The 16,838-nt window shown below is 39.0% G+C and overlaps 1 protein-coding gene across 1 annotated transcript in view; it reads left to right on the forward strand.

Moving 5' to 3' along the window:
- Positions 1 to 16,838, forward strand: part of LOC137432587 (diacylglycerol kinase zeta-like) — a 142,953-nt gene that overhangs the window by 18,957 nt on the left and 107,158 nt on the right. Inside the window, exons 4-6 of the mRNA XM_078783388.1 lie at positions 2,185 to 2,259; positions 9,279 to 9,332; positions 13,461 to 13,529. Of these exons, the coding sequence (XP_078639514.1) occupies positions 2,185 to 2,259; positions 9,279 to 9,332; positions 13,461 to 13,529 (198 nt within the window). The remainder of the gene's footprint in view (positions 1 to 2,184; positions 2,260 to 9,278; positions 9,333 to 13,460; positions 13,530 to 16,838) is intronic.

The raw sequence follows: 16,838 nt of genomic DNA on the forward strand, positions 1-16,838 counted from the left end.
GTGAAAAATAGAGACCGAAAGTAATTGCGAGCGCAATCGCAGAAACCGCTGAGACAGAAACAAAGCCTCAAGCCAAGGTCAGACACGGTAGCCTACTAGTACTACACTAGGCCTCAGAATACGCGACACGAACTAACCGACGATTCTTTACAGGGGTATGAAAAACCAACACCAAGAATACTATTAAAGACACACCAATAGTTACACACACCGAAAGAATGATACAGTTTCGACAAAAACACAATTGTGAAAAGTTACTTAACTTCGAAAGCGTGCGCGCATGGACAGCTTTGAAGAGACGTGACCTCCAATCTTCGATTCACATGATCGTGAATCAGCATTCTTCATTTGCACGGATACCGTACATTTGTTTTCCAGCCTAAGCCCGGATCAACCTCTTTGTTGGAGAAAGAGCTCATGCTCCTCTTTGTTGGAGAAAGAGCTCATGCTCCTCTTTGTTGGAGAATGAGCTCATGGTCTTTGTTGGAGAATGAGCTCATGCTCCTCTTTGTTGGAGAAAGAGCTCATGCTCTCTTTGTTAGAGAAAGAGCTCATGCTCCTCTTTGTTAGAGAAAGAGCTCATGCTCCTCTTTGTTGGAGAATGAGCTCATGCTCTTTGTTGGAGAATGAGCTCATGCTCCTCTTTGTTAGAGAAAGAGCTCATGCTCCTATTTGTTATAGAAAGAGCTCATGCTCCTCTTTGTTGGAGAATGAGCTCATGGTCTTTGTTAGAGAAAGAGCTCATGCTCCTCTTTGTTGGAGAAAGAGTTCATCTTCATCTTTGTTGGAGAAAGAGCTCGTGCTCATCTTTGTTGGAGAAAGAGTTCATCTTCATCTTTGTTGGAGAAAGAGTTCATCTTCATCTTTGTTGGAGAAAGAGTTCATCTTCATCTTTGTTAGAGAAAGAGGCTCATGCTCCTATTTGTTAGAGAAAGAGCTCATGCTCCTCTTTGTTGGAGAATGAGCTCATGCTCTTTGTTGAAGAATGAGCTCATGCTCCTCTTTGTTGGAGAAAGAGCTCATGCTCTCTTTGTTAGAGAAAGAGCTCATGCTCCTATTTGTTAGAGAAAGAGCTCATGCTCCTCTTTGTTGGAGAATGAGCTCATGCTCCTCTTTGTTGAAGAATGAGCTCATGCTCCTCTTTGTTGGAGAAAGAGCTCATGCTCTCTTTGTTAGAGAAAGAGCTCATGCTCCTATTTGTTAGAGAAAGAGCTCATGCTCCTCTTTGTTGGAGAATGAGCTCATGGTCTTTGTTGGAGAATGAGCTCATGCTCCTCTTTGTTGGAGAATGAGCTCATGGTCTTTGTTGGAGAATGAGCTCATGCTCCTCTTTGTTGGAGAAAGAGCTCATGCTCTCTTTGTTAGAGAAAGAGCTCATGCTCATCTTTGTTGGAGAAAGAGTTCATCTTCATCTTTGTTGGAGAAAGAGTTCATCTTCATCTTTGTTGGAGAAAGAGTTCATCTTCATCTTTGTTGGAGAAAGAGTTCATCTTCATCTTTGTTGGAGAAAGAGTTCATCTTCATCTTTGTTGGAGAAAGAGCGCATGCTCCTCTTTGTTGGAGAAAGAGCAAATCCTCTTGTGAGAAAGTCAATGGCAGTCATGACTCTTACCCATGATGGCAGCTGTGACCAAAGGCTCTCATTTAGTGGTCACCAAGGTTTGCAAACGGGATTACAAAGTGTGCTTCCCACTTTAAAGCAAAACGAACTAGGTATGTACCATTTGGGTTGTTGAGCGGCTTCAAATCTTGTCACAAGATTCAGCTTTTACCACCTATGAGGTAAATCATTTTTTAAATTCAACATATTCCAGCTTTGATTACACCTTTAATTAACTGTATTAATTGTTGGAGAACCCCCCCCCCCCTTCCCACGCCTCCTCCCCCCCAAGCCCTCTCCCTCCCACACATCTCCCTGCTCTTAAATGTTGTGTGCTCTCAAGTGTTTGCGTGCTTCCCATTCTCTTGTCTTCCGCTCCCTCTTGTTATATATTTTGTTTGTCTGGTTGATTTGTTTGTGAAGTAAATGTCAGCTCTTTCACGAGCCTCGATTCAGTATACAAAAAAAAACAAGAAAAAAAAAAACTGGTTTACCGATACAGATAGGTAAACCTGGTGAATTGTGTTTGCTCACATGGAAACGTTGTTTGATTATAATTACTTTGAATTTTGTGCTGTTTCCAGAGATCGATGGCGAAGAAAAAATGTGCAGCATGTCACATCATCATCCACACGGCTTGCATTTCTCAGCTGGAAAAGGTTTCTCTCCCCCATGAGATTCATGAATCAGCATAATAAACAACACAAGTAATCACTCCACATGCTTGCTCAAGGCTGTGCCTTTGTGAACACGAACCCAGCACCACTCACTGCACATGGTGCAATAGTGCATCTGTAGAATATAGCTTATTATTCATCATGGTGCATCGGTAAAGGTTTAATCCTATTCACCATGCTACATTTAATAGTTTATTCACCATGCTACATTTAATAGTTTATTCACCATGCTATATTAGTTTATTCACCATGCTACATTTAATAGTTTATTCAACATGCTATATTAGTTTATTCACCATGCTACATTTAATAGTTTATTCACCATGCTACATTTAATAGTTTATTCACCATGCTACATGTAATAGTTTATTCACCATGCTACATTTAATAGTTTATTCACCATGCTACATGTAATAGTTTATTCACCATGCTACATTTAATAGTTTATTCACCATGCTACATTTAATAGTTTATTCACCATGCTACATTTAATAGTTTATTCACCATGCTACATTTAATAGTTTATTCACCATGCTACATTTAATAGTTTATTCACCATGCTACATTTAATAGTTTATTCACCATGCTACATGTAATAGTTTATTCACCATGCTATATTAGTTTATTCACCATGCTACATTTAATAGTTTATTCACCATGCTACATTTAATAGTTTATTCACCATGCTACATTTAATAGTTTATTCACCATGCTACATTTAATAGTTTATTCACCATGCTACATTTAATAGTTTATTCACCATGCTACATTTAATAGTTTATTCACCATGCTACATGTAATAGTTTATTCACCATGCTACATTTAATAGTTTATTCACCATGCTACATGTAATAGTTTATTCACCATGCTACATTTAATAGTTTATTCACCATGCTACATTTAATAGTTTATTCACCATGCTACATTTAATAGTTTATTCACCATGCTACATTTAATAGTTTATTCACCATGCTACATTTAATAGTTTATTCACCATGCTACATTTAATAGTTTATTCACCATGCTACATGTAATAGTTTATTCACCATGCTATATTAGTTTATTCACCATGCTACATTTAATAGTTTATTCACCATGCTACATTTAATAGTTTATTCACCATGCTACATTTAATAGTTTATTCACCATGCTACATTTAATAGTTTATTCACCATGCTACATTTAATAGTTTATTCACCATGCTATATTAGTTTATTCACCATGCTACATTTAATAGTTTATTCACCATGCTACATTTAATAGTTTATTCACCATGCTACATTTAATAGTTTATTCACCATGCTACATTTAATAGTTTATTCACCATGCTACATTTAATAGTTTATTCACCATGCTATATTAGTTTATTCACCATGCTACATTTAATAGTTTATTCACCATGCTATATTAGTTTATTCACCATGCTACATTTAATAGTTTATTCACCATGCTACATTTAATAGTTTATTCACCATGCTACATGTAATAGTTTATTCACCATGCTATATTAGTTTATTCACCATGCTACATTTAATAGTTTATTCACCATGCTACATTTAAAAGTTTATTCACCATCCTACATTTAATAGTTTATTCACCATGCTACATTTAATAGTTTATTCACCATGCTACATTTAATCGTTTATTCACCATGCTACATTTAATAGTTTATTCAACATGCTACATTTAATAGTTTATTCACCATGCTACATTTAATAGTTTATTCACCATGCTACATGTAATAGTTTATTCACCATGCTATATTAGTTTATTCACCATGCTACATTTAATAGTTTATTCACGATGCTACATTTAATAGTTTATTCACCATGCTACATTTAATAGTTTATTCACCATGCTACATGTAATAGTTTATTCACCATGCTATATTAGTTTATTCACCATGCTACATTTAATAGTTTATTCACCATGCTACATTTAATAGTTTATTCACCATCCTACATTTAATAGTTTATTCACCATGCTACATTTAATAGTTTATTCACCATGCTACATTTAATAGTTTATTCACCATGCTACATTTAATAGTTTATTCACCATGCTACATTTAATAGTTTATTCACCATGCTATATTAGTTTATTCACCATGCTACATTTAATAGTTTATTCACCAGGCTACATTTAATAGTTTATTCACCATGCTACATTTAATAGTTTATTCACCATGCTACATTTAATAGTTTATTCACCATGCTACATTTAATAGTTTATTCACCATGCTACATTTAATAGTTTATTCACCATGCTATATTAGTTTATTCACCATGCTACATTTAATAGCTTATTCACCATGCTACATTTAATAGTTTATTCACCATGCTACATTTAATAGCTTATTCACCATGCTACATTTAATAGTTTATTCACCATGCTACATTTAATAGTTTATTCACCATGCTACATTTAATAGTTTATTCACCATACTATATTAGTTTATTCACCATGCTACATTTAATAGTTTATTCACCATGCTACATTTAATAGTTTATTCACCATGCTACATTTAATAGTTTATTCACCATGCTACATTTAATAGTTTATTCACCATGCTACATTTAATAGTTTATTCACCATGCTACATTTAATAGTTTATTCACCATGCTACATTTAATAGTTTATTCACCATGCTACATTTAATAGTTTATTCACCATCCTACATTTAATAGTTTATTCACCATGCTACATTTAATAGTTCTTTCACCATGCTACATTTAATAGTTTATTCACCATGCTACATTTAATAGTTTATTCACCATCCTACATTTAATAGTTTATTCACCATGCTACATTTAATAGTTCTTTCACCATGCTACATTTAATAGTTTATTCACCATGCTACATTTAATAGTTTATTCACCATGCTACATTTAATAGTTTATTCACCATGCTACATTTAATAGTTCTTTCACCATGCTACATTTAATAGTTGATTCACCATGCTACATTTAATAGTTTATTCACCATCCTACATTTAATAGTTTATTCACCATGCTACATTTAATAGTTCTTTCACCATGCTACATTTAATAGTTTATTCACCATCCTACATTTAATAGTTTATTCACCATGCTACATTTAATAGTTCTTTCACCATGCTACATTTAATAGTTTATTCACCATGCTTATTGCTACATTTTAAAGGTCATTCACCACGGTGAATCTTCAAGGGTTATTTGCCACGCTACATATGTAAAGGTTTCTCACTATGCTATATCTCTAAAGGTCATTCACCATGGTGGATCTGCAAAGGTTACTCACTAAGGTACGTCTGTAAAGATTGTGCACTAGGGTACATTATTCAAGGTTATTCACCATGGTACATCTCTAAAGGTTGTTGTTGATGAACCCTGGTCAGTTCTGCTCGAACAGGCCTGTTGCACGGAGATAGCCGATCAATCTCCCGAGAGTGACCCAGAGATCCCTCAGATCTAAACCTAGCTCGGCTTCACGCTGTTGAAACCAAAGCTTTCAGAATCATTGGAATCTCCCGCAATGAAGCTAACTCCGAGGGCCTTTCACTCACTCACCGCAGGCAGGTTGGTGGTCTTTCTGTCTTCTACCGACTCCTCTCCGGCCTTGCTCCCCCCAGATCTCTGTGCTCTGTCCCCTAAATATTCCTACAGGTCGCACAAGATCTGCCAGCAACCCTCTTATGGTTAAACTGCCAAAATCAAGATTCTCTATTCACCTTCACTCCTTCATTCCTCTTTTCTCCCGCCTCTGGAACAAACGCCCTCACTCCCTTCAATCCCACTCCTCCCTCCAGGTCTTTAAAACAGCTGTTCACCACCATCTCTTATCTTCCCCCATCCAAAACCTTGATCTTTTCTACCTCCGCTAATTCACCCCAGATCCACTTTTTTGAAATGCCAACTTCTTTCCTGGAAGTCATTGCAGTGTCCATGTGTTTTATACTTCTCCCACCCCCCCGCCCCCCTCACCCTGCCTCCTCTCCCCAAGCCCTCTCCCTCCCACAGATCTCTCGATGTCCCTGCTCTCAAATGTTGTGTTTGTGTCCTTCGCCTTCTCTCCCCATCTTGTCTACCACTCCCCTTATTATATGTTTTATGTGTCGGTTTGACTTTTTGTGTGATTAATGTTAGCTCTTACACGAGGCTAGGCTCCATCTTGTATACACAAACAAAAAAAACAAAACAAATAAAAACAACTTTGTGATATGATCTGAGAATGGCACAGATGTGTTAAAATTGACACCTAGTTTTTTTTGTTTGGTGCGTGTGGAATAGCGATGTTGTTCAGTATGGTGCAGTGCTATGTTCCTTGGTGTAATTTCTTATTAAATTTTTATTAAAATTTTAGGGGCTACTTTTAGTCTGTCGATGGTGAGACGGATTTTGAGGGTGATGAGGAAAGGTTCAAGTCAAGTTGTGTTGTGGTTGTGGTGATGTTGCTTATGGGGTGAGGTAATGGTTATGTCATCCACCCACATATTAGGCTAATTGTATGTTCTCGGGTGGTTGTGGAATGTCATACATTAAAAGATTAAAATGTGGGGAAGAAGACTGAGCCTTGAGGGACTCCGTTAGGAAAGTATCATGTGGGTGACGACTTGTCATTAAAAGTCACGTTTTACTGTCTGCATGATAGGGAGTTGGCAAGCCAGCATTTGGTGATGTTGTGCATGTTTGTGTTAAGTATTTTGTTTGTAAGACTTGTGAGATGGTGTCAAATGCTTTGCTGATGCCTATTGTAGTGAGAAAAGTGTGTTTTGGTCGTTTTCCCCTGTTGAAGCCATCAAAGGTGTTTGTGTGAGATTTGTTAGGTGTGGTTTGGTCTGAATCTGTGCTGCGTGTGCGAAAGTGTGAGTGTAAGTATCAGGCATTCTATAACTCCGGAGGGTGTGCAAAGTGATGTGATAGGCCTGTAGGATGTTTTGGTGGGTTCTTTGTTTGGTTTGAGGGTAATGATTGTGCCTAGTTTCCAAATTTGGGGGAATTCTTGAGTGTTCAAAGAGTGAATTTGCAGGCTATCAGTTTTTTTTTGTTTTTTTTTGAGCTGGTTCCTGCAGGATCCGAATGCATGAACGAATAAACAGCACAAAGAAACACCCAAACATTTTTCTTATCACATCTATTTCTTATCACATTTAGTTAAGTTAAATTGCACTGTGTCCTTCTGGTCCGTCCCTCGTTCTGCATTATTTTATTATCCTTCCTTCTTCCTTGGTTTCTTTCATTGTGTAAATAGTAGTAAATAAATCATATTCGTATTTCCAACCCTTTTGTTCTTCTTCTTCTTCTTCACATCCGTGTCGTCTTAGTGATTTCCTTCATTGAATACCCGTGGCACGATTTGGCCAACGTTCAAGGATCGGGTCTAGTTTCTGTTAATAGTTCGTGCCGCGGTTGCTAAAACCGCTCGGCAATTAACATCTGTCCGCGGTACGAACGGGGCTGTGCACCGGCCTTTCCGGAGGTCGCTGGGCAGTGTCAGGGACCACGTCGGTCAGTTATAAAAGAGGGGATTAGTCCCCCCTCTAAGGGGAACAGAGGCCGACGTTGGGTTCCGCAACATTTGTTGATGGCAAGTGGTAAACGGTGGTTTTATTAGATAATAATTCCCCTGTGGGCAGGGCAGTGTTCCCTTGCAGTCGATTCTGGAATTGTGTTGGTGCTTGTGAGATTGCTCCAATTGATTTAACTGTAATGGTCATTCATGTGAAATTGCTGGACAATCAGAAATAGTTTCTACTGAAGGGGAAAATAACCTTCGATTATTCACTTATCTGTAAAGGTTGAAGGTTATTGTGATGTTTTGCTGTATCAGGAATATATGCACTCTCATGCTATTGTTGATATTTGCAATACAATGAAAACTGTGTAAGGTGTAAGTCATGAGTGGCACACGCAGCTGTTCCTTACTCGTTTTGTGTTTTCCGCATCTCCAATAAATTCCTTCCCTATTATGTATGGGTGATTCTCATGGAGAAACAATATAGTTATTCACCATGGTACATTTCTATTGTTGATGGCTATTCACCACTGTACTTTGTAAGACAAATTCCACGTGATTGGTTTTTGAAAGTTTTACACATCCAGGAATAAGCAGAGAAAGAAAGAAGGAAAAAAAGAGCTATTGTGTGAATCAATAAGAATTAATGGAGCGTGATGTTTTGCTAATTGAAGAATGGTGTGTTGGTTATTATTTGCAAAATCGAAGACTTTTCAAGTATATTGGTTGGTCTTGTGAGTTATTTTCTGTCTGTCTGTCTGCCTGTTTATCTGTCAATCATCTACAGGTTACAATTTTAAACCGATCTTCACAAACATTCACCAAATGGTAGAGTTGGTCATAAGGAAGAAGCCTGTTGATTTTGAGGTCAAAGGTCATCTTGAGGTCATATTTCTAAAATTGTCATTTTTCATCCGATTGACTTGACAATTGAACAGCATTTCCATATTTAGTCACTAAATTGGGAAACCAACTATTTTTGAGGTCAAAAGGTCAAAGATCAACTCAAGGTCAAATATCTAAAATAATCTATTTTCATCTGAAAATCATCACTTTTCATCCTCAACTTGAAAATTAAACAGCAATTGCAAAATTCATCACTCAATTGGGAAAGCACCTATTTTTGAGGTCAAAAGGGCAAAGGTCAACTCAAGGTCAAACTTCTAAAATCAACAATTTTCATCTGAAAAATTGTCAATTTTTCAACCGATTGAATTGAGCTTTCATTAAGAAAGTCAATTTAAATCTTAATGAAATGGACAATTTGATATACCTATGGCAACTTTTTATTGGGGGGGAGGGGGTGGGGGGGGTTGGATTTTGCAAGTAACATGCTCTGCATGACATCTTTCTTGTTAATATTGTTGTTTGGTTTTGCAGAATGATGTTTAGATTGTGATGAATTATGTTTCGGTTATGCAGATGAATTTTTGAATTGTGCAGAATGATGTTTGATTTCTTCAGAAGTGTGTACTTATGATATGCTAATTTGCTTTTCTCTTCTTCAGATCAATTTTCAATGCAAGCCCACATTCCAAGAAGCAGCCTCTCGTTGGAGTCAGGTAAATTAGCATCGCTGGTAAAAAATAACATTGCTTTGTTTCTTCTTTTTGATTTGCCAGCTGGGGGTGAGAGGATGTGCTTGGGTATGGAAGGTGAGGCTGTTTCGGCAGTGCAACATTTTCATAGATATAATTTTAGTTCCTATCTTGTTTCTCTGAGTGAATCTAAAAGAAGCGCAGTATGTTGGTATCAGACATAGATCAGAGCATGTGGGGCAGGAAGTGCTTGTATACTCCAATATACTCTGAAGTGGTCAGCTGGATGTTTATTTGCAATTTGATTGTATAATGGTAATTCTCTTGACTACACCTATCTTTCTAAAAATGTAGGACATAAACCTTGAATACAGTTTTGAGCTGGGAGTGACGGGACCAGAACTTAGTATTTCAACCTACAACATGTCGCATGTCTACAAGATTTCTTATTGGGGGTCGATTTTTGAAATGTGCACCCATTGGTCGGACAGCTGCCAGACCACACCCACATCTGTCACCTGACTCCACCCAACATAGTGTCGAGAGGAAATATGGCCAACTTCTTGTTTCTGGGGCCTAGCACATGAGGCCTTGATTGGGCAATATTTGCCCATTTTTCTGTACAAAACTGTTCAAGCTCAGTCAAGTTGCGTGGGGAGCGTTGATGGACAGCAATCTTCGTCATGCCACATATTTTCGATTGAATTTAGGTCGGGGCTCTGACTGGGCAACTCAAGGACATTTATCTTTTTGTTCCTTATCCACTTCAGTTTAGCTTTGGCTGTGTGCTTCGAGTCGTTGTCTTGCTGAAAGGTGAACTTGCGTTCCAATTTCAGCTTCCTTGAAGAGGGCAGCAGGTTTTCCTCTTTTGCATTTTCTGCATTTTTCTGCATTTCGCTCCATCCATTTTCCCTTCTATTCTGACAAGTGCCACAGTCCCTGCTGATGAGAAACATCCTCATAACATGATGCTTCACAGTAGTGATGGGGTTCTTTGGGTGATGTGCTGTTGGGTTTGATCCCAACGTAACATTTTGCATTTAGGCCGAAATGTTCCCTCTTGGTTTCGTCAGATCACAAAACGTTTTTCCACATGGCTTCAGAATCTCCAGAATGTTTCTTTGCATACCTCAAACGGGACTCAAGGTGAGCTTTTTTGAGTAATGGCTTCCTTCTTGCCACCCTACCGTGCAGCCCTGACTTGTGGAGTGCTTGGGATATTGTTGTCACATGCACACAGTGACCAGTCTTTGCCATAAAGACCTGTAGCTATTTCAAAGTTGCCATTGGCCTTTGGTGGCCTCTCTGATCAGTCTCCTCCTTGCTTGGTCATCCAGTTTGGAGGGATGGCCTGATCAAGGCAGGATCTTGGTGGGACCATACACCTTCCACTTCTTAATGATTGTCTTGACTGTACTCCAAGGGATATTCAAGGCCTTTGGAATATTTTTTTACCCATTCCCTGATCTGTGCCTTTCCACAACTTTATCCCAGAGCTCTTTTGAAAGCTCCTCGGGTATGGAAGGTGAGGTTGAGTCTTTGCTGTGATGTGCACTACCCAGCAGAGGAAACCTACAGGAACAGCTGATTTAATCTGAAATAATCAGAATCACTACAATTTAACACAGGTGGAGGCCAATTAACTTGGTGTGTGATTTTGAAGGTGATTGGTTACACCTGAGCTAATTTCCATAAGCTGTTATGAGGGGCTTATTCTGTAATATGTAATTATTCTGTAATTCTGTAATTCTGTAATTCTGTAATAAGCTGTTATGAGGACACTTATTCAACCAAGAAATTCTAGTTTTGTATTTTTAATTAATTTTCTGAAATTTGTAGAATTTGTTTTTCACTTGTAAGTTGGGGGTTATGAGATGTAAATAAAGGTGGAAAAGGTTTGATTTAATGTAATTTAATTACAGGCTATAAGGCAACAAAAGGTGAAACTTTAAAACGGGGTTGTGGGCTTTCACTGGGGTGACAGATGTAGACGGCACTGTATATACCCCGCAGAGGATAATACATAACCCTGTCATGTATAATACATTCCTGCTGCTCTTGTTCGGAGTGGGTAGACAAGTTACCTGTAATTAGACCCAGCTGTCCGTCAGACTCATAATTGATTTTGAACCAAACCGTGAAGACCCTCTGAGATTAATTGTATAATACCTTCAACAGCAAGGACGAGGGGAGTTGAGTAGACATAGGAGGCAAATATATATATACCACACATCCTTGCATCACACATCTAAAAATTTACAGGCAAGGCCAGGTGGTGGACTTGTGGGCATCAAGAACCGTGCTTCAAATGGACTTTAGGGCCGTTTGGCCCAGAGAAGTGCTGGCCAGGATGGTGCGGTGAGCTGTGGAGCCTCAGAGAGGGGCAGAGCTTCCTGAAAGATGTCATTTGCCACCCACTAGCAGTGGATGGCCAATGGCAGAGCAATGGGCAGTCTTTGGGGGCTTAAAAGCCATGTCTAAAGATGCGCACACGTTGGTTTGAAATCAAGAAGAGATCGCATACCATCTCTCTCTGTTTTATCGCTCTCCTGATGCAGACTGCTGAGAGACCGTGGAGGCCATCTCCTCCTCATCACCATTGCATCTCCCCGCCATCGGCCGACGCTCCTCTGGCCCTCTGCTGCATCAGCCATAACCGTGCCATTGTGCTATAGGCCAAGTCCAGCTTGTGCCTACTAAAGTCCTTGGCTGCATTTCCCCCTTGTTATGGAGAGAATCCAGTATTTTCGTGGCCATTATCGGAGTATTGCTTCTTTGTATTATAAGTCTGACTGTTCCTTTATTCTCTTATTCATTTCACTGACGACTGCCAGATCTGTTTTGTTTATTTATAATGCCTTGTCTATCCTCATCCCCCATATTCCTTTTCGTCAATCATTATTATTTGTAAGAACGTCTCCCACTTTCTGCCTTGGCGTCTGCGCTCGGAGCAACAACAAAATTTAGTTTGCATTTGAGTGAGCCTTGGGGGAAGTATTACAATCTATTGAATGCAGTGTGAATTCGGTAAGTTCAGTGATCTTCAGTGGTTGTACAAATCCCTGGCATGACGGGTGTTGATGTAACAATATAGTGTGTTTTTGTTTGTTTGTGATTGTGCATATAGTAGAAATTCTCAGAAGCTTATAACTATTTATTTTAATATATATTCAGTTTTTTAACACCAATGATGTCACTTAAAAAAATCTTCTTTGGGATCAAATAAAAAACAACAATAATACAAGCCTATAATATTCTTCTGATTGTGAATCAAACTCCCTCTTCTCACACAAGTATCTCTAAAGTTATCAGATGTCACTCTGACCAGTACAAACAAAAAAACACTAGAACGGCACTCTGTAAAGCGCATACCTCCACCAGGGTGAACAGTTTATGTTTTGTGTCCCACACTGATGGGCCGGATCTGGATTTGGACCTGAACCAAAATCTAATGTGCTTGTTCTTCTCAACTAACCAACTCCTCTACCAAGTTTAGTCATAACTCGTCCATAACCTTTTAAAATATCATGTCATATATCGCTTTTCGTCCGATCTCTCAATGGTGAAGAATCACTTAAAAATTAAATAACTGTCGTATCTGAATCCATATTCAGATCTTCACCAAAATCGAATCGATTCTTCCTTGTTACACACACAACCGCTTCACCAAGTTTCGTCCAAATCCGTCCATAACTTTTTGAGATATCCTGCTATGTATTGTTTTTGGCCCAATCTCCCAATGGTGAAGAATCACTTAAAAATTCTTCTAGCCGGATCCGAATCCGGATCTTCACCAAAATCTAATCATTTCGTCCTTGTCACATACACTACATCTCTGCCATCGTCCGAATCCATCCACAACTTTTTGAGATATCCTGTTCACAGACAGACAAACAGACAAACAGACAAACAAACAAACAAACAGACAGACATGGGTGAAAACACAACACCCATCCACCTTTGGTGGCGGAGGTAATTACCTTTAACAATTATTTTTGAGAGTGCACTCTGTTGAGACAGAAATGTTTTTATAAACCTTTTATGGATTGCCTCTTGAGAAATGTATTTGGTTAACATTAAGACAATTATATAAATCATGCTGTTTTTGAAGGAATCCTGAATAATGCAGCTATTGTTGTTCCCATATAACAGCCCTATTTTTTAAGACATCATTGGGTGCATCGGAGGAAGCAAGACGGAAAATGCAAGCAGTGTGGCAAGGTGCTGTTATTGTAATTGTGTTCACACATGCACCTGCCTTCATACATGATAGACACACCTGTCCTGCCCAGTTATGTTGCTGAATTGACATGGTCATACTGTTCCCGAAGAGGGAACAAAACTCAGCAGGATGCTCCAGTAAGGTTGGCATTGGCAATGACCATTGGGCCGGTCTATACTGTTTACTGCAAATTATTCATGGCTGCAAGCCGTTTCCAGCAGGCTGGACATTGGAAATCTCCTTATTCGCTGATCTGTTTCTGACCTTCTGAAATGCACTTGTCTTTTCCTGCCACCTTCCTTCCTAAAGGACAGCATCCACTGTTGGTGTAGTACCTGGCCTGATAGCTGATAATTTGTTTGTTGTTGTTGTTGTTGTTGTTGTTGTTGTTGTTGCTGCTGCTGCATCTGTCCGTCAAGTTCCGTCTTTAGAGCTGTACAGTGGCGAGCCATCCTGCCCTTGATGTAGTTGCTTTTTCCCACTACTTGTCCTCTGATACCCCGAACATGAGATCTTTACAGGTCGCACCACTTCAGCTTTTTCTTATCCCACAACATGGGCCAGGGTAAAGCAAGCACTGAAATCCAGGCTCCAAAAGTCCCAGGAAACCCTTTTGTCAATTTAAATCCACCCTTCTGATGACACAATTTTCAGGAAAACATATAGGCATGCACGTACAGTCATGTTTGGGGGTGCACGTGCATATAGGTAGCTTTAGTGTGTGTGTGTGTGTGTGTGTGTGTGTGTGTGTGTGTGTGTGTGTGTGTGTGTGTGTGTGTGTGTGTGTGTGTGTGTGTGTGTGTGTGTGTGTGTGTGTGTTTGTGTTTTGTTTGTGTGGTGGAAGAGGGGGGTGGGGGGGGCAGAATTTATGTATATATATATTTATTTATGTTGAAGGCACCAGGCACGGATTGTATAGGCCTCACCGAGTCCAGGCCTTAAATAAAAGAGAAGAAAAGTGTATGATGTTTGTTTGTGAATAAGAGAGATTAAAGCTAGCCCGATAGATATAGTTTGAGTGAGACAGAAAGTAAGACCTGTAATTCTGACACGGAGAGTGTAAGATGCTTCCGAGCACCACTTTAACGCTCCTAAGTCAGGGAAGTAGTACTACCCTAGGCGGTTGCTGTCCACAACCTACTTACTACTACCGAATAAGAATGAGGCCATGCCGTCATAATAAGTGTTCTGCCCTTTCATGTATCACAAATGGCGTGATCTAATATAAAAAGGATTATGTGAGTAGTTAAATCCCTGATTTGCAGTGGAATGTTGAATTGCCCTAATCAATCATCTCCAAATGCAATTAGGATTATATAATTATAATTAGGATTATATAATTATAATTAGTATTATATAATTATAATTAGTATTATATAATTATAATTAGGATTATATAATTATAATTAGGATTATATAATTATAATTAGTATTATATAATTATAATTCGGATTATATAATTATAATTAGTATTATATAATTATAATTCGGATTATATAATTATAATTAGGATTATATAATTATAATTAGTATTATATAATTATCTCCAATATCTTCTTGATGCAGGCATCTAATCCATATTTGCATTTCGTTTTCCAAGTATCCCTTTCCTGAGCGACATGGAACCTGCTGTTTTCTTCGATTTTGAAATTGTTCAGGTCTTGTCTCAGTTTTTCTGTCCATCTTCGCTTGGTTCTGTCTGCCAGGTAGCAGATATGAAAATACACAGTGTAACCAGGTAGCAGATATGCTTTAAACCCTGGTGTTGGGCTAGCGGCTAGGGTGCCGGCTTAGGATCCTACGATCCTGGGTTCGAATCCCGGTCGATCGCTGAATTAACGCCAGGGGGGTTGACTCAGCCTGTCATCCTTCCGAGGTCGGCTAATTGAGGACCAGTTCACTGGTAATTCCCTGTTTGTCGTTAAAGGCGACAAAAAGGGTTGGCGGCAGGAAGGGCATCCGGCCGTAAAATATTGCTTCAAAAAGGGGACCAAAAAACAACAACAACCACGGTTCCTGAAAAAGGCCAACCCCCGCTTTGCGGGGAAAAATGGCCTCTAAAGGTGGTTATTATATATTATAACCATCAAAATAAGGGCTTCTTAGAGATATGATTGTCTTTCATCTGAGTCAGTTGACCTAGATGAACCAGATCTGGCTGCAAAAATCGATTTTATCACAAGTCCTCCATCCCAAACTGTCTCATCACTTGTGTCCTACTAATATGCCAAATCCACTGTTGAGCCTTGGTGATGCGTAATATTTTTGGAGGCACCTGTTGTGGAAGGCCTCATTCTTCCTGGACATCGATCTCTTGTTGATCCATTTCTCAACCCCCATTAAACAGTGCACTAAGCACTACATCACAGTAAAGCACTCTTCTTGTCTCAGAGGAAAGATCACTGTCCCTGAATAGGGCTTCAAACTCGAACCTTCTCGAGGAACAGGCTGTCCTGACTTGTATGACCTTTTTGATACCTTCATACAATTCAACAATTTCCCTGAGGTACCTGGTCAGTCACTGCCTTAATGGCTTCCCCTCTGGTGTATATTTCTGTGCTTCACCTCATCCTCACATTTCACCTCTGCTAGCAGAACCTTCGTTCTTGGCATGCTCATCAATAATTACTTTCTCTACTCTTTCTTGGCATGCTCATCAATAATTCTCACAAATCTGATGTCACATCATTAGGTGTATGCACTGCTCTCCCCATACTTCTTGCTTTCTCTACTCTTTCCCACTGCAATTCCATCATCAACAAACAAGAGTTCAGGCACGATCAGTGTTGCAGATCTTCTCGTCCTTTCACCACTGCATGCAGCAGCCTCTCAGACACGAGCACTACATTTATGCAGCACATCTATGGCCGAAGGGTTGGCAGCATTTCCTCCAGCCCTGAATCACCAGATTGAAATAATTTTCATCAACTGTGACTTCTGCTTTCATTCCATCAAGCAGTGATTGAGAATAGTTTTACCACAACACACACACACACACACACACACACACACACACACACACACACACACACACACACACACACACACACACACACACACACACACACACACACACACACACTCTTTCCCAGGACAATAGTTGCACACACAGAAATTTTGCATATCGACATGTGTCAATGTATGTTATGACACATTCGACCCTTAAAGACCCCTTAGAACCCTAAAACACCTGAAGACGCTTTACAACTTTTCAGACCTTTGACCTTTACACTTTTACAACTGGACCATTTGGACATTTCATTTGCAATCAACGACCTTTCATTTAGTACATCCTTCCATTTACTTAC

The sequence above is a fragment of the Myxine glutinosa genome, chromosome 8 (assembly GCF_964187855.1).
Source record: "Myxine glutinosa chromosome 8, kmMyxGlut1.1, whole genome shotgun sequence".
In the NCBI taxonomy this organism is placed as follows: Eukaryota; Metazoa; Chordata; class Myxini; order Myxiniformes; family Myxinidae; genus Myxine; species Myxine glutinosa.